The 15,458-nt window shown below is 43.5% G+C and overlaps 2 protein-coding genes and 1 long non-coding RNA gene across 3 annotated transcripts; 2 read left to right on the top strand and 1 right to left on the bottom strand.

Moving 5' to 3' along the window:
* sfxn5b (sideroflexin 5b) lies at positions 1-6,748 on the top strand. The gene is made up of 14 exons (XM_003970564.3): positions 1-152; positions 2,424-2,492; positions 2,937-3,014; positions 3,118-3,144; positions 3,241-3,295; positions 3,378-3,403; positions 3,546-3,599; positions 3,715-3,771; positions 3,912-3,977; positions 4,093-4,183; positions 4,286-4,401; positions 4,563-4,648; positions 5,185-5,302; positions 5,532-6,748. Exons 1-14 carry the CDS (start codon positions 96-98, stop codon positions 5,607-5,609), a joined length of 978 nt encoding a protein of 325 aa, XP_003970613.1. The 5' UTR covers positions 1-95; the 3' UTR covers positions 5,610-6,748.
* On the bottom strand, positions 2,410-3,314 carry LOC115252395 (uncharacterized). The gene is made up of 3 exons (XR_003890842.1): positions 3,082-3,314; positions 2,682-2,797; positions 2,410-2,519 (listed from the first exon to the last, which is right to left on the bottom strand). It is a non-coding gene; the product is annotated as an uncharacterized lncRNA (long non-coding RNA).
* Positions 6,749-6,922: 174 nt separating the features above from the next.
* Positions 6,923-12,039, top strand: smyd5 (SMYD family member 5). Its single transcript, XM_003970563.3, has 13 exons — positions 6,923-7,061; positions 7,695-7,803; positions 7,940-8,079; positions 8,688-8,809; positions 8,895-8,964; positions 9,090-9,194; positions 9,341-9,403; positions 9,614-9,684; positions 9,779-9,885; positions 10,060-10,116; positions 10,194-10,288; positions 11,272-11,342; positions 11,645-12,039. The coding sequence occupies exons 1-13, from the start codon at positions 6,969-6,971 to the stop codon at positions 11,793-11,795; spliced, it is 1,254 nt and encodes a 417-aa protein (XP_003970612.2). The 5' UTR covers positions 6,923-6,968; the 3' UTR covers positions 11,796-12,039.
* Positions 12,040-15,458: the final 3,419 nt, after the last annotated feature.

The raw sequence follows: 15,458 nt of genomic DNA, 5'->3' as shown, positions 1-15,458 counted from the left end.
GCAGCCCCCGCGGCTGGTTGCTCCGCGAGTTGGCTTGAATGTAGTTGGAAATTCGTTCATGATTCAGTTCATTAATAAATAAATACTTGGGTGTCATGGCGGAATCTGCAGCGTGTCCTGGTTTCCAGCTCGGAAGACCACGTTACGACCAGGTGAGTCTTGTCCGTCCTCCGCTGCATTGTTGGCATTTTAAAGGCGTTCGGGGCTGAAAACAGCTCCATCCTCCGCCCTTCGCTCCACCGCGGATGCTGTTACTTCCCTGCAAAGTTGCTTTGATACGAGCTCTCTTTGTTTTGTTGCAAATCTGGACCAACTTTCGCTTATTTCCCAGTGGGTCCGCGTTAGTTTGGACTTTCTGGTGTTACGCGTCGTGACATTATCAGAGATGAGGAACCAAGATAGTGACGGTGATGTTAGACTGCAAACTCCATTTTAATCACAAACTTTTGAACATGCTCTTTACTTTGCACTTTATTGCACTGACGATTACTTTGAACGTGTTTTGCTTTTTTGTTTAAAACAATAAAATCAAGTGAAGAGCTATCGTCTCGGAATGAAATCAGGCAAATCTGGGACTTTTGTTTTTTCTCGGCCAAAATGAAACCAAAGCAAGTTTCCGTTTTTCCAGAAGCAAAGTGAAACTTGTCTTGCACAAGACGCTTCCTGCGGACGCGAGTGTGACTGAGATGAATGCGCCGCTCCAGATTGACTGAAACCAATCACTCAATTTCACGTCCTTGGAAATGAATTTACAGCCCAGCCTTGACAGGTGACCTTCACACCTGCTGGGATGGTGCATTAACTTTGAGTTCCTGCCGTTGAAACCCAGGCGGAATCGGTTAATATTAACCGGGTGTTACTGCACGGTGCAGAGTCCATATGCAGATTAGAATATAAGTAAACTATCTCAGCTATATTTTGGTTTTATAACTGGCTTTTACGTGGGGTCAGGCCGGGTCCGAGATGACCCTGTCAAACAAGATAGAAACGATACAGTTAGAACTGCAGCCTCAAATTCAGTGCAAGACAAAGAAAAAGGCAACACATATTTTGGAAAATAGTCAGTCACGTACAACCAAAACACAAAATCTCTGGGATCCACTCTTCATAATATGGAGTCTGACTCCGACAACGTCTTTTTTTTAATTTTTTTTTTACTCGTCTGCAACCTGAAATTCCCGCCGGGTTGCCCAAGGTGCTGCAATCCTTTCAGCTCTTTTCGTCAAAATTAGGCCAGTCCTGGAATCAGCATGAATCTGGCTGTTCGTGCTTCCTGCCGTGCTTCTTTCCCCCCTCTCTCCTGCCCTTGTTGTGTTCTCTCCTGGGAGATGAGGCTCATGCATAATTAAAGCGGGCTCCTCACACAGATCCCGTGTCTACCCTGGTCTTATAAAACAGCACTGCAGCACATACGGACCTGTCAGAGGAGTAGAACAGCCGAGACGGGGCAGAATCTCTCAATTCCCTTCCTTTCTGCTATCGCCAAGCGGATAAATAAAACCGTAAGGCCGTTTTTATTTCTTATTTTCAGCCCTTCGTTAGTGGTAAATGTCCAAAACCATCTGATAGAAGTGGCCATGTTTCCATCCATCTGGGCTGTCAGGGAGACTTTTGGCATCAAACCGCTCCGGAGCGTTTTCAGAGTGTTGGCACACATGCCGTTGGCATACTGATGAAGACTGCGAAGGGGACAGAAGAGAGGGGTTCCGCACTTCCACTCAGAGGAATGTGCTTGTTAGAGGATTTTTGAATCTTTGTCAACAGAAAACAGAAGCATTTAGTGCATTTTTACAGCCAAATCCAGACGGATCATCTTTAAACCCCCCCCCCCCCCCCCCCCCCCCCCATAGATGCTTTGAGGGAATTGGCAGGACCCAATATTAACAAAGATAATAAAATTATGCATAGAACACATATTAGACCTTTAACTGGGACCTAAACCGAACTTAACATAGTTAATTATTTAATGTAGTAGTTAAAGTAGTTGTGAATTGTTGAGACTCACTTATCAACATCAATTGTTTCATTCCTAATAAAATAAGATTAAAAGAAACACCCGTCTGAGTCCCAGTCATTAGCCTCCATCCTCGACTCCAATCGTCCTCTGTGAGTAAAGTAGCGTTGTGTTCTGCTCGCCTCTCAAGTCACCATTCACACACTCCATCGTGAGTGTGTTGTGGGTTGCCATGGTGAATAGTTGCTAAAGCATTACTGTCCAATGATGCTAAAACCTTTCAGTGGCTTCCACAATATTTGCATCCTCAGCATGTTTGCAAATATAGGAGTGTTCTTTTTTTTAAATGTATCTGTATATTTAGCGGCTCTAAATTCACCAACTATTGTTGAGCATCGGTTTAAAGGGGAACTGATGATGTCTTCTCTGCTCTTTCTGCAGCATCTCAGTGTTATGTTGTCTCTTACAGGGTTCGTTCCTCGGTCGCCTGAGACACTTCGTAGATATCATCGATCCCAGGACCCTGTTTGTGTCTGAGGTAAACACGTATGGTGCAGTAAATATTCTGTAATAAATATAAGAATGAGCAAAACTTCAATTTGTTTAGGTACTGGTCAGAATGCTTCCATTATGTAGGCTTTCATCACATCAGTAGTCAGGTTTTATTAAAGCAAAGAGTGAAACCACTCTTGCTCTTTCTGTGGTGAGCTGGGCTCATTAAAAATACCTCGCGGGGTTCACGGACATCTGTAGGTCGGAGGGAAGGAACAAACCAGCTGCTGCAGCTCCGTGCACGCCGTCCCAGTCTGGCATGATAACACAATTGCAGTACCGGTTTACCACCTATAGAGGGCAGCATACGTGATGATGCAAAATATGTAATTGGGGTACTTTGCTCAAAAACCTTTAAATAACAATCCTTAAATGACACATTAAAATGTTGTGCACTGTCAGATATGGTATATTTTCCTTGTACACACAGAAACAACTGAAAGACTGCATCCAACTACTCGATGACTACAAACACGGTACGCTTCCTCCTGGTGTCTCCAGTCATCAGGTCAGTACTGATGCTGATATCACAGAGTGTGACATGACATGCACCAGTGGGTTACAGTTAAGATTACCTGTACATCTTCTACTTCTGGTGCCCACCTGTGCAGTTGTGGGAGGCCCAGAAGATCAAGCAGGTAAGTGAAGGCTCGCTAAGGTCAGCCGCACCTCCACACTCTGAAGCCTCCGGGCTCCGGAACGCATGAGGACGATGTCACGCTCTCTGCACACAGGCCATCATTCATCCCGACACCGGAGAGAAGATCTTCATGCCATTTCGAATGTCAGGTACGACCTCTGATGAAGATCTTCGAGACAAAAACCCAATCATCTGTCAGCATTTCAGCACTGAAAGTCATTTCTCACGCAGGTTACGTACCGTTCGGAACCCCGATTGTAAGTCGCACACAGACATCGTACATGTAACCGATGCATTGTTCTCAGATCTCCATCTGCACAGTCTTGTTTGGAGATGAATGAAATGAGACTTTGGACTTATTTTGTCCCAAAATAAGCTCTTATTCCCGGTCTCATTCAGGTCATCGGGCTTCTCCTCCCAAACCAGACAGTGCTCTCCACCATTATATGGCAGGTAGAGTAAACCCATGCCTGGATTGTGTCCATGCTCTCCCTGATCCCACCATCCGGGCTGGCATCTTCCTCTGAGTCATTTCTTCAGTCTTTTGTGGTTTCTGTTGTTCCCTCAGTGGTTGAACCAGAGTCACAACGCCTGTGTGAACTACGCCAACCGCAATGCCACGAAGGTAAAGACCCTGCTTATCTCTCAATGTGAAGTTCTTTCACTGAGGGGTTCTGCAAGGATGTCAGGTCCTTCTGAAAGTCTTTGACCTGATTTCTTCACTGCGGGAACGAGATCTGATGCAGGGTTTCTATCCCCCTTTAGCCGACACCTACATCTAAGTTTCTTCAGGGTTACGCAGGAGCCGTCACCAGCGCTGTTTCTATAGCTGTGAGTGAGCTCCGTCCAACATTATTGCTGAAGCACCGTAATCATGGCAGCTTTTCTTTCTGACTTGGGATTTTAAAGATACATTTCCATAAGTCTACCTGTGTGTGTTTGATAGGTGGGGCTGAACGTTCTGATTAAGAATGCCAACAAGTTGAGCCCTGCCAGCAGAACCATCATACAGAGATTTGTCCCCTTCCCAGCTGTAGGTGGGTTTCAGAGGGTCGGCCGGTCAGCTTGTTGCACAACAAGATAGCGTCCTCTTGTCCTCATATTTACTCTGCACAAACTGCTGTTTTCTGAATCCGCAGCGACCGCCAACATCTGTAACGTGGCCTTGATGAGACACAGCGAGCTCTCCGAGGGGATTGACGTGATGGACAACAATGGCAACGTGGTGGGATCCTCAAAAGTTGCAGCGAGACATGTGAGCACTTTATCCTGGCTTTAAAAGTGTGATGGGGGGGCTGACGGGGCATCATTTTCGGCTCAGCTCATGTGTGTCAGCGCCCATCTGCTGTCATAAAAGAAGAATTAAATCTGATTTACCGAGGCGTGTGCACAATGTTCTTTCACTTCTCCCCCCAGGCCATCATGGAGACGGCCTTCACACGCGTGGTTCTGCCGATGCCCATCTTTGTGCTGCCCACCATCATTATGTCCTACCTAGAAAGGTTTGTAATTTTCTCCATAAACTTGTAAAAGCTGAAAAAACTCATCTGTTGAATGACATCGGCTAAGCTAATGTATTAGCATATCTTAAGTATATAGCTGAATATGATGGAAAGGTGCAGCTAAACTGACCTTGCTATTGACAGCCTCTAACTTGGGTGATAAACCTTAAATTTTAAACTTTCTCTGAAGCTTTAATATGACATAATTTAAATATATGAATGATGTCTTTTGCATCTAATTAAATCATGTAAAAGTGTCCTTTGCTCTCATTTTCTGTTTATCTATGCACATGATGTGGCTCAAGGTGCCAAAACAATGGAATAATAAGAAAACAGCATTTCTGTGACTCACTAAACCTCGAACTGAAACTTCCCCACACATTTGGACAGATTCTTCCACCCACTAATTGTAGGAAATAGCTCCCCTGAAATACAAATACGATGCTTTTCTCAGCATCCCAAAATAACCCGCAGTCGTCCTGATTCACACAGAAGGTTCACGCTTTCCTTTTTGAACGCCATCTTTGTTGGTGCAGGCTGAGCTTCCTGCAGAGGAACCGCAGGTTGATGCTGCCCATCCACAGCTTTGTGTGCCTGCTGACCTTCAGCCTCTCACTGCCTGTCGCCATCAGCCTCTTCCCCCAGATGTCTGAGGTACAGTGAGGCATCGATCTGACGATTCTGCCGCAGCTTCACGCCCAGACAGCCCAGCGAGCAGCTGCGGAAAACACTAATTAAATTAATTACACACCACTTAAAATGCACAATTTACCTACTGAGCACAAGTTTAAACCCAGCTCTGCCTCATCTGATGCCTGAGTAAAAATTTAAGGTCTTTGAAGCTCAAAGGGATGCTGACATTTTTACCTTTGATTTTTTTCAGATTGAGGTTTCTCGCCTAGAGCCTGAGATCGCCGTGGCAACCGAATGCAAGTCGGTGACCTACAACAAGGGTTTGTGATTAATGTTTGTGGTGAGGACGAGGAGCAGAGGGGACAGGAGGATGAGGCTACAGTGGGAAGCAATGATCCATAACCATATATCAGTACCAACAAGGTATTTTATAGTATGAATCCCAGTGAAAATGTTATCAAATATGGAAGTTGTTTCTGTGTAAGGATGAAGCCTTGTACATAGAAATAACAACAAATCCCTTTTAAATCAGTTTTTATCATTATACCTTTATGATCCTATCTAATTTAGGATGTAATGCTTAATAATATATTTGAACTTTAACAATCAACCATTACAGTGTTTGCCAACCCTAGAGTCAGGTGACTGAATTGGAACCTACTTAAACTTGACATATGAATGTGCAGTTGCATCACATCCCGAGTTCTTGTTTGAACCACCTGGAAAACAGCAGGCACATTTATTTTTCAGGAAATATCTTTTTCTGTTTGTGCCATAAATCTTCTGCAGAAACGTACAACGTTGCGTGGTTTCTGCCCTCTTGTGGCCAAACTGGAGACCACACCCACCTAAAAATGGTATTTAGGTTTCTTTTTTTTTTTTTTTTTACAATTTACAGTTTCCCGTAGTCAGGTATTTACTATGATCCATTGTCAAAAACATGCTGATACTGATGTGATTGCAATAAATTAGCACTTATTTAGTCAGGGTTTTCTCTGGTTTTATTATGATGTAAAAATAAGCTTTGAGGACGCCTCAAAGAGGAAAACATGCAATAACAATTCTCAGAGTTATTTTGTGCACTGAAACAACAAGATTTCCACCATTAGTGGCTGTACTGTACTGCAGAGACCGTACTATTGTAGATGTAAACTTATTTACATACTGTTTTAACTAGTATTTGGCAGCCATGAAATAACTTTCCACAAAAATGTGACAGTATTTTAAAATGCATCTTGGCATTTTAATCTAGTAACTTGTTTGTAAAAGTATTTTATTCCACACTGACTCTTCCTTAGACAATTATTGTATTCCTTGTTCCATTGCTCGTTTTGTATAAAATCACCATCTATTAATAGGTTGTTAGCATTTTTAAAGGCAATACTTATTTTCAAATGTTTGGAAGTCAAACTATGTAAAATAATATATAATGATTCTATTGGTATATATTAAATAAAAGTGCACAAATCATAATTCTATGTTTGTTCATTTCTATCACACACATCTGTAAAGGATTATTTTCAGTATGAAACGGACTAATTTGGCTGTTGTGTCCACTAAGAAACGAGAATTTGTAGCCGAGTCCGTTTAGGCTGTAGTTCAACCGTCTGCCAACAGGGGTCGCTGTAGGTTCGAAACAGCATTAAAATGTTGGGTCAGGGGTGAAAGGTAAAAGGTCGGTGAAAACATGGCCGCCCACCTGGATGACATGTTTTCCTTCTGCGTGGACCCAGATAAAGTTGCCGGCTGCGTAGAAGTGAGATTTATAGACAACATAAAGGTGAGAACGGGACGACAGATTTGATCACGTTAATAAGTTGAGGTAGATGAAGCTGCTGTCAGAGTGAGACATCCTGGCTGTGGGTTGAAAGATTCAGGATCTGTGGGGACACTACTGGATAAACTGGGATTAGTAATCTCCAAAATCAGCACTTTTAGGATTTTAGCTTCACTTTTTTCTTTTAAACTTTACTTATTATATGGCCTCTTATTCATCTAGTAACCCGGGCCTAAATGAGTGAAGAAAGTCAGGGAGGGGAATTTAAAACTAGAGAACATATAAAACTATTAATTGACTCTAGAGAAATTTTATTCTTAAGAAAATAGGAAGAAATTAAAAATGTATCAGTCTCTGCAGGCCCCAACTGCGTTAAAACATTGATTCTAGAAGTTAGCTAATCTGGTTTGAATTTGTGAATAAAAGCTTCTATGAATAATCAGGGATTAAAGGTTTCCCAGAGCAGATGTTCATGACTTGAGCTGCTGTGAGTTTAATTCCATTTTTAGTGCCAAGAGACAAATTGTATATTCTATACATATTCTAATCCATTATTTAGTACATGGTTATTGGTTAATTACTCTTATTTTGCCAACAGTCTGGAGACTGATGCACATTCTTTTGTTCATCTTTTAGGGTAAAGGTCTCTTTGCCAAAAGGAGCTTCAGGAAGGGAGACACAATTTTTATTGAGCGGCCCCTGGTCTCTGCACAGTTCCTGTGGAATTCTTTGTATAAATATAGAGGTACATGCTGCTAATGTCACTGCAGCAATATAAATACTGTTGCTTACATAACATTGATTGGACCTTTGTTCTGTAATGTTGCTGGATCCATTTCCAGAGATGTTACATATTCACCTTTGCTCTCTCCTGCCTCCAGCCTGTGAATACTGCCTGCGTGCTCTGGAGACGGCAGAAGAGAATGCGAGGAGACTCAGCGGCGTCCCTGGACTCAGCCTTCCTCATCCTGAGCTTTGCTGCGTTCGTCCAGAGCTGCACCAATGCTGCCCTCAGTGTCAGGTCAGCCCAGACCTTTAGAGCCATCACTGGAATCAGCCTCTAGATGCTGTTAGTCTCCTCCAGTTAGGTCTGTAGTGAAGACACCCTTTTAGCATCTTGTCTCCATTCAACACATTAATGGATTGAAATCTGACTTTGACCACCACGTTCTCATTCATTTGCACCTCATCATCCAGAACTTTTCATCCTTTCTTATTGGGAATGTGTCAAAATATTGAGTTGAGATTCAAGTCTTTTTTTTGTGTTCTTCCAGACCTTTTCAACCTCGTGAAATCCTCCTCCTCCAGCCTTAAAATTTGGTCTCACATTGATAGACTCACCTCTCATCTGCCTCATTAGCGATAATAATCCTCTGGAAATGGAATTATTCTGCTTAAAAAAAATCCATCATTTTGAAACATTGACTTTTGGAGTCTAGCTGTTGATCACTTCCTCCTTTTTAATGAAAAATAGACAGTTCGGTTAGTATTTGCAGCCTCGCCCACGTATCAACAGGCCTTTCCTACTCTATCTTTTGGTTGTAAATATTAGCTTTAATCATTTCTACCTGTTGTGGCCTCTTTGCATGATTAATGATGTCTGTATTTGATCCAAATCATCCTCCCCAGGTGATGTACTGCAGCAGTGAATGTCGACAAGCTGCGGCAGATCAATATCATCGAGTTCTGTGTTTGGGGGCCTCACAGGAAGATCCAGACCACCCTGTCAACAAGCTCAAGGATGCGTGGAGGTGAGACATCCTTTATGGATGAGGAGAGCTGCTTTTTATCATTAAGTTTTGATTCACTCCGGTGAAAACCACCCCTTCTCTTCAGGAGTATGCATTACCCCCCCGAGACCTCCAGCATCATGCTGATGGCCAGAATGGTCGCTGCCGTCAAACAGGTGAGGCGCTGAACTGACTCGAGTTCAGCTTTGATTCAGTTGGAAACTCTACAGGAGTTCTAACGAGCGTCCGAGACGAGCAGACTGTGGCGATGCTTCTGCTGAACCTTGTTTATGTCACCAAGGCCAAAGACAAAGAGCACTGGCAGAAGCTCTTTTCACGCTTCTGCAGCCGGGCAGCCAATGAGGAGGAGGAGATGGCTCATAAACTCCTCGGGGAACAGTTCAAAGTAAGTTTGTCATCAGGTCATGTTTGTTTGAGTTGTGTCCGTGTGAATGTTTCTGCAGCTCCGTGAGCAAATGCTGGCATTGCCGCTCCCCCTGGTGGAGTCCTTATTCCCTCTATGCCGTTGTCATCATTTTCTTCTTCATCCAGGGGCAGCTGGCCTTGTTACACAACCTTTTCAAAGCAGCACTTTATGATGACGATCTCAGTCGGGTAAGAGAAAAGCTGTGACCTCTAAAATTATATCCAGTGTGTAATTTTATCTGCCCTGTCAGACATTTACAACGTGATGTCCCAAATAAAACACAAATAAATTCTATTTGTTTTAAAGTGGTTGATTTCTGAGTTGTTTCCTGTCATCATCATACGTATAAGGCCATTCTTTTCATGTGTCCTTTCAATAAATGGGTATTTTTGTTGCAGTGGTTTGTACCAGCTGGGTTCCTCTCACTGTTTGCTCTTGTGGGAACCAATGGACAAGGCATCGGCACAAGGTAAACTTTCTCCTGTCCTGAGCTCTCCATCTTATTTCTCTTCATTTTTGATGTCTCTGTCCTTCTTAATGCTCCCATTTGTTCTTTTTTTCAGTTCCCTCAGTCAGTGGGTCCACGCCTGCGATGCGCTGCAGCTTCCCGCCCAGCAGAGGGAGCAGTTGGACTCTTTTATCGACCAGTTATATAAGGACATTGAGAAAGGTCGCGTTTTATCTCTGCTTTGCAGTTATATTACAGTAAATAATTGTTGCCTCCACTGAATAGATTTGTTTTAGACTCATTATATATCACTCAGTGTTTCACATTGTCTGAATTCATGCGTTAAACTGTGCCGTGATCAAGGAGGTCGGTCATTTTTTTGTCATCTCTGTGCAGAAACGGGAGACTTTCTAAACTGTGAGGGCTCTGGACTTTTTCTGCTTCAAAGCTCATGTGAGTGCCGTCGATGTTCAGCTGTGACCTCAACAGCTCCGAATCCATTTCCATTGATGCGTCTTTCGTCTCCGTAGGTAACCACAGCTGCGTTCCCAACGCTGAGGTGTCCTTTCCCAACAACAATTTCCTGCTCCAGCTCAGTACCCTCAGTGACATCAGCCCAGGAGAGGTCAGCTGACATGCATGGGTTTGGGCTGATTAGTCCTGGTCTTGGATGGATGGGATGGAACATCCCAGTGTAGCTTTGTGTTCCCCCTTGTCAGAGAGCATTAGGAGGCTGAGGCTTTGAGGATTGAAGCGAGTTTGTCAGGCTGTCGGGAAGATTGAGAAGCCTCACATGTGCATGGTGTAGCAATGTCGCTGGAGCTACTTTCAGAGCACAGCTCCCTCAGATGGCAACACTTTTCTGTACAGCAACATTTCAACAATAGAAAGAGGGAAGAACATAATGGTCTCCTAAAGGAGGGGAATAAACCAATGTTTTGTCCTTTTGGAAAATACATCAATGCTGCCTCTATTTTTAGTCTTTTTTTTAGGCTTGTCTGAATCCTATGGGAGCGAGCTTCAATTAATCAGATTTGGTTCAAAAGTTCACAAACGCAAATATGATTTTGGTGGTCAAAGATGAATGTCACTGTTTTATCATGTTTTTACTTAATTGTCTCGTCTTAAATAATTTAGGCGATATTCTTTATAACCCAGGTCCAATCATAATCCATTAATTAAGCCTTTGTTCCAGTAAAACCAGTAAATTTATTGTTCTGCATTGTAAAAAAATACAGATTTTACTGCTTTGGGTTTGCAATGAGCATTTAAAATCTGAGAATTATGTATTTAAATCATCTCTTAGCAGGCTAGCACCATTGCCATTAAAGTTAGTGATTGATTGTTGTAGATGTACAAGTATAAATAATTCTGTTCGATTTATAATGGCCTTAATATCATCATTTTTAATTAAATAAGATTCATCTTGAAGTGTAGCTTGATAGAAAGAACGTTACATGTTGGTAAAACCCAGTCCAAAATACATTTAAATTGACAGTTTTATTCTTCCGCCTTTAAGCATTTGATGATCACTGCAACAGTAATTCAGGGGGGACTCGTTCCCTGTTGAGTAACGTCAGCCAGTCCAATGGTTTTCCTGAATTCCAGGAGATCTGCATCAGTTACTTGGACTGCTGTCAGCGGGAGCGAAGCCGTCACAGCAGGCACAAAATTCTGAGGTAAGCATCTCTGATCACTGGAATCAGATATGTGAAAGGGACGCAGGTTCTGATGTCCCCTCTGGATCAGTAAAAAGGACTGAGGAACAAACACTAGGTCTGACTGCATTATATAACTACTACCCACCTAAACAGAGGGAATTTTTAAATGTAATTTCAATTTATTTTTACTGTGTGATAATTGTCAGCTTGCACACCGACAGTGACACATGGGCTGTTAATTGCACTGTCAATCATCACACCTTGCTTGAGGACTGTTGAATTCAGCTGTTGAACCGTGACTGCTGACGTTCTCCTTCCAGAGAGAACTACCTGTTCGTGTGCTCCTGCATTAAGTGCGTCTCCCAGACGGATGAGCTGGATGTGACATCAGAGGAGGAAGAGGACGACGAGGGTGAAGCGGAAGGTGAAACGGAGGGAGATGAGGCAGAAGACGAGATGACGGATGTCTGATGAAAGACTTTCCCTCTCCTGTTATTCCCATTCCCAACACCGCACTGTAAACAACAACCGAAGCCTAGAAGAATAAATAACCGGGCCAGATGTGGAAAGACCTTATCAGTCTGCTTCACTGGCCGGTGGTTCTGGTTTAGTGGTCGGAGGACATCAGAGGAAGTGAAGGGTTGTAGTTTTTGTACAGGTCAACAAATAAATGGAAGAACTACGTCATCCGTTTTTCCTTGACGGTGAAACCAAATTTTTGAGTTCCTTTTTCTTTCAAACCGCTCCACATTTACAGGCTTCTGCTTCATGTTTCACTCAAACTCTTGATGCCGCCCCTCCATGTTTCTGGTCCCATTTGTGTTAAATGTAATCCAAGGACAAAATGTTCCTGCACGCTGTTTTCCAGTGTGTCTGACATCGTGCTCTAGTCAAAGGCAAATTGGCTCCTCCTTTCACAACGAAAAATAAAATGTATCTCAAAATAAGTCAAAAGAATCCACAAGGTCTGTAACTTATATCCATATTTAATTAAACATCTAGGAATCCTCTGTAGGCAGAGTGGAGGGTTCTGTCCCCACCCCTAATGCCCACAGAGAGCTCACACTTGGAGGGAACGAGTGTGTGTTTGTTGGAATCATCTTGTGTCTTTCAGATGTTGAAAATCATCTGAAATGGTCAAAAGCCTCCGCTCTCTTGTGGTTCTAGGGAACGCTTCGGTTTAGAAAATCTTCTCTTGTGGAGCCGAGCATAAATTCAAATCCCTTTATCCAGATTTGGACCAGAACTGGTTCTTCCTTGGTCTGTTCTCCATCCTTGCCTCAAAGTCATCCAGCAGTTTGCTAACAAACCAGCCAATTAGGGGTTAAAAATACAATCTCTGGAATTAATTAGCTTGTTTAATGAAAGCTTGCTAATTAGCAATCTTAGGCCCAAGGTCTCACATTTCTGACACATTCTGTCCTTCATATATGTAGACTGAGACCCTCACAGAGATTTCATCCTCCCATCAATCAGTGGAATACAGATTTAAACACCATTATGAGCACGTGTTGGTCGACCTCAGGGGCCTCGTTTCTGCACATCGAATGGAAAATGGGTTTGTCAGTAACCTTTTACTGAGAAGCGTGTTTTCAAACTGTGTTTCCACTGGAAAGGCAAGCCGCCCACTGCCTGACTTGAATCAATATGACAATGACGGTAATCATAAATCCCAATATTGTCTTTACAAGACGGATTAGAAAAACCTGGGGAGCAATGTTTTCTCAACTAGCGATGGCATGTGATGGCAGACCAGTTCAGACACATCTGCAGCAGCTGTCATTTTTATGAATCCAGTAATAAACCACTGGCACTGGGTCTCTGACCAGTCCTTAATTAGTCTGCACACCTCCAGTTGGGATTGCAAAGGTGAAATCTTTGTTCCAGTGTCTTTCTCACTGGCTCGTAACCAATTGTTGCTTTCTGGGATGCTCTGTGATAACCTTTAGCTCCAGGCCCGCCTGACACGGTGTGTACAAAAGCAGACACCTCATTCATTTGTAAACGGATTTAGAGCAGCAAATGCCACCCACTCAATCATTTTTCCAACTCTGGAGTCTGAACTGAGACGCTGGAAGCCGGAAAACTCTGCAGCAACTGCGTTCTTTGAAATCCAGGCACAATCCTTCACTTTTTCAGACAGCTTTCTAATAACTGTCGCAGTTTGTTCCTGTCGAAAGATGGAAGTATGTGGGGGGGTGTCTCATATCAGGGTAGGGATGCATATGCATATTCACCTGGGATATGTGGCAGGAAGCTCTACTGAAGACCCCCCCCCCCAACCCACTTCCAAAGCTTTTTCTGTCATCCTCTGAAACGGTGTCTCTGCAGGAGCTTGCTAAATTTGGAGCACGGACTGTGGCGCTCGCCGCAGGGGTTGAGCTGTGGCAGACATATGCACGAGCCTCGGAGATGGGCGGCGAGGTCACGGCATCTGCCCTCAGAGATGTGTGCTGGTTTTGAGTCCAGACAGGATCGGAAATTAGCCTTTAATGGAGGAAGACAGGAAGCAGGGGAGATTTGTGAAGGATGGAGAATCAGGCTTTTATCTGGATAAAACCCCTAATGTACATTTCAAAGACGGTGATCTAAATGGCGTCTCACGGTCGGCAGATGACAAGAATTCGAGGCGTTGGCTGGTAAATCTGGGCTGTTTTATACGCGATTACATCTGATACACAGTCCCCATCACAAGTGGGTTGCATATAACACGCTCAGACCTTTGGCAGAGGGGATCCGACAGATGATTCCAGCTGCATAGGGGGTCACTAGGGGCAAAAAGCCCCATCCAACAAGTTCAGCTAGAAATGACTTGGTTAATGCTTTAGGAACCAGGAATTGCGAGTCATTTCACTTTAGTAAGGGACCTCCTGTGGCTTTCCACTGGTACAAAATGTGGACATTCACCATTTGAAATCACTGACAGTCATGGAATAAGCGGCAAAGCTGGTCTCAATGGTGTGAGCTTAAATGCAGGCGTGTTGCTGTCTCTCCCCACGGCTGGAAAATCCACAACTGGGAATAACCACAGCTGATGAGCATTAGCGCTTCTTGTTTTATTAACTTTCCTCATAATGAGATGTTGCTGTTAGGCCAACTTGTATCACTTCAAAGTTCCTACTGGTGGTGGAAAAGTAACCAGAAAAATAGCCACAAGGGATTGCGGTTCTCCGGGGAACCGCCCAGGTGCTTAATGGCCTTTTACTCTGTTCCCACCACAACTATTACTTTAGCCTCTGAACAACAGAGTCACTCTGGAGTTCCCAGAGGGCCGTGGTTAGACTTGCTCGTGATTCGTCTAAATATGGAATTTGCGGAACCTAAATCTCTTTCAATGAAACATCAAAAGATTGATGTGATCCTCAAACGTAGCTTTGGCCTTCCCACATCACTGCGTATCACACTTCATCTCTCCTGACGTCTCCCGCACAACTCGTGCTGATTTATCGGCCGAGGTGAAAGGTGTAATGTGTTGTTATGACTGCCATTTCACTTTGCTTGGTCAAAGTGGGTAAACTATGAAATGGAGGCTGGTTTTTGGACCGAGGCGAACTGACCAGTCCCGAAAACAGGCCCCATATGGGAACAATCTCCGAGCGACATTAGCGCTGTTCAGATTTGTTACGGCAACGAATACCATTGCTGCCTCGGAGGGCCGGCTTCAGAATTAAAGTGATGAATGACCGCTTCACGCCAAATCAGCCCACCTGACGTAAGGCTTTCGCAGTGCGCCTGAACCTCCGTTAAAATAAACATGAAAGAGAAATGCTGTTTAACAACACAAACATGGCTGCCGGCTGACCTGCTGGTTTTGATCACTGGTTGACATTTCTGGTCTGGTTTTCTCTGCAAAGGTGGAAGGAGTGGAAATCATTGGCGGTTGCTTTTTCCAGGTCGTCATCAGGGAAGCACACAAGTCACCGTGATCTCTCTACAGGGGGTAGAACTGAGCTTTTATTGTGATCCTGTAAAATCTTACAGCATGACTGTGTGGTCACACCAACCCAGAAAATAGAATGAATATGAATAATGACCAACATAAGTACCGGTAATAAATTCAGTTTTGGGGGGGAAACAATCTGTAAAACTAGAGACAAAGACAAAGAATTGTTAATACTACACATCTTGATATTT

Source organism: Takifugu rubripes, chromosome 14, assembly GCF_901000725.2.
Source record: "Takifugu rubripes chromosome 14, fTakRub1.2, whole genome shotgun sequence".
NCBI classification, from domain to species: domain Eukaryota; kingdom Metazoa; phylum Chordata; class Actinopteri; order Tetraodontiformes; family Tetraodontidae; genus Takifugu; species Takifugu rubripes.
The sequence above is the reverse complement of the archived record's forward strand: the minus strand, read 5'-3'. Positions and strand labels throughout refer to the sequence as shown.

Coding starts and splice junctions, on each gene's coding strand:
- smyd5 (XM_003970563.3), top strand. CDS start 6,969: ATGGCCGCCCACCTGGATGACATGTTTTCCTTCTGCGTGGACCCAGAT. Junction 9,195..9,340: donor TCCTCGGGGAACAGTTCAAA/GTAAGTTTGTCA, acceptor TTCTTCATCCAG/GGGCAGCTGGCCTTGTTACA. Junction 9,886..10,059: donor ATATAAGGACATTGAGAAAG/GTCGCGTTTTAT, acceptor ATCTCTGTGCAG/AAACGGGAGACTTTCTAAAC.
- sfxn5b (XM_003970564.3), top strand. CDS start 96: ATGGCGGAATCTGCAGCGTGTCCTGGTTTCCAGCTCGGAAGACCACGT. Junction 3,600..3,714: donor TCTCCACCATTATATGGCAG/GTAGAGTAAACC, acceptor TTGTTCCCTCAG/TGGTTGAACCAGAGTCACAA. Junction 4,649..5,184: donor ATTATGTCCTACCTAGAAAG/GTTTGTAATTTT, acceptor TTGTTGGTGCAG/GCTGAGCTTCCTGCAGAGGA.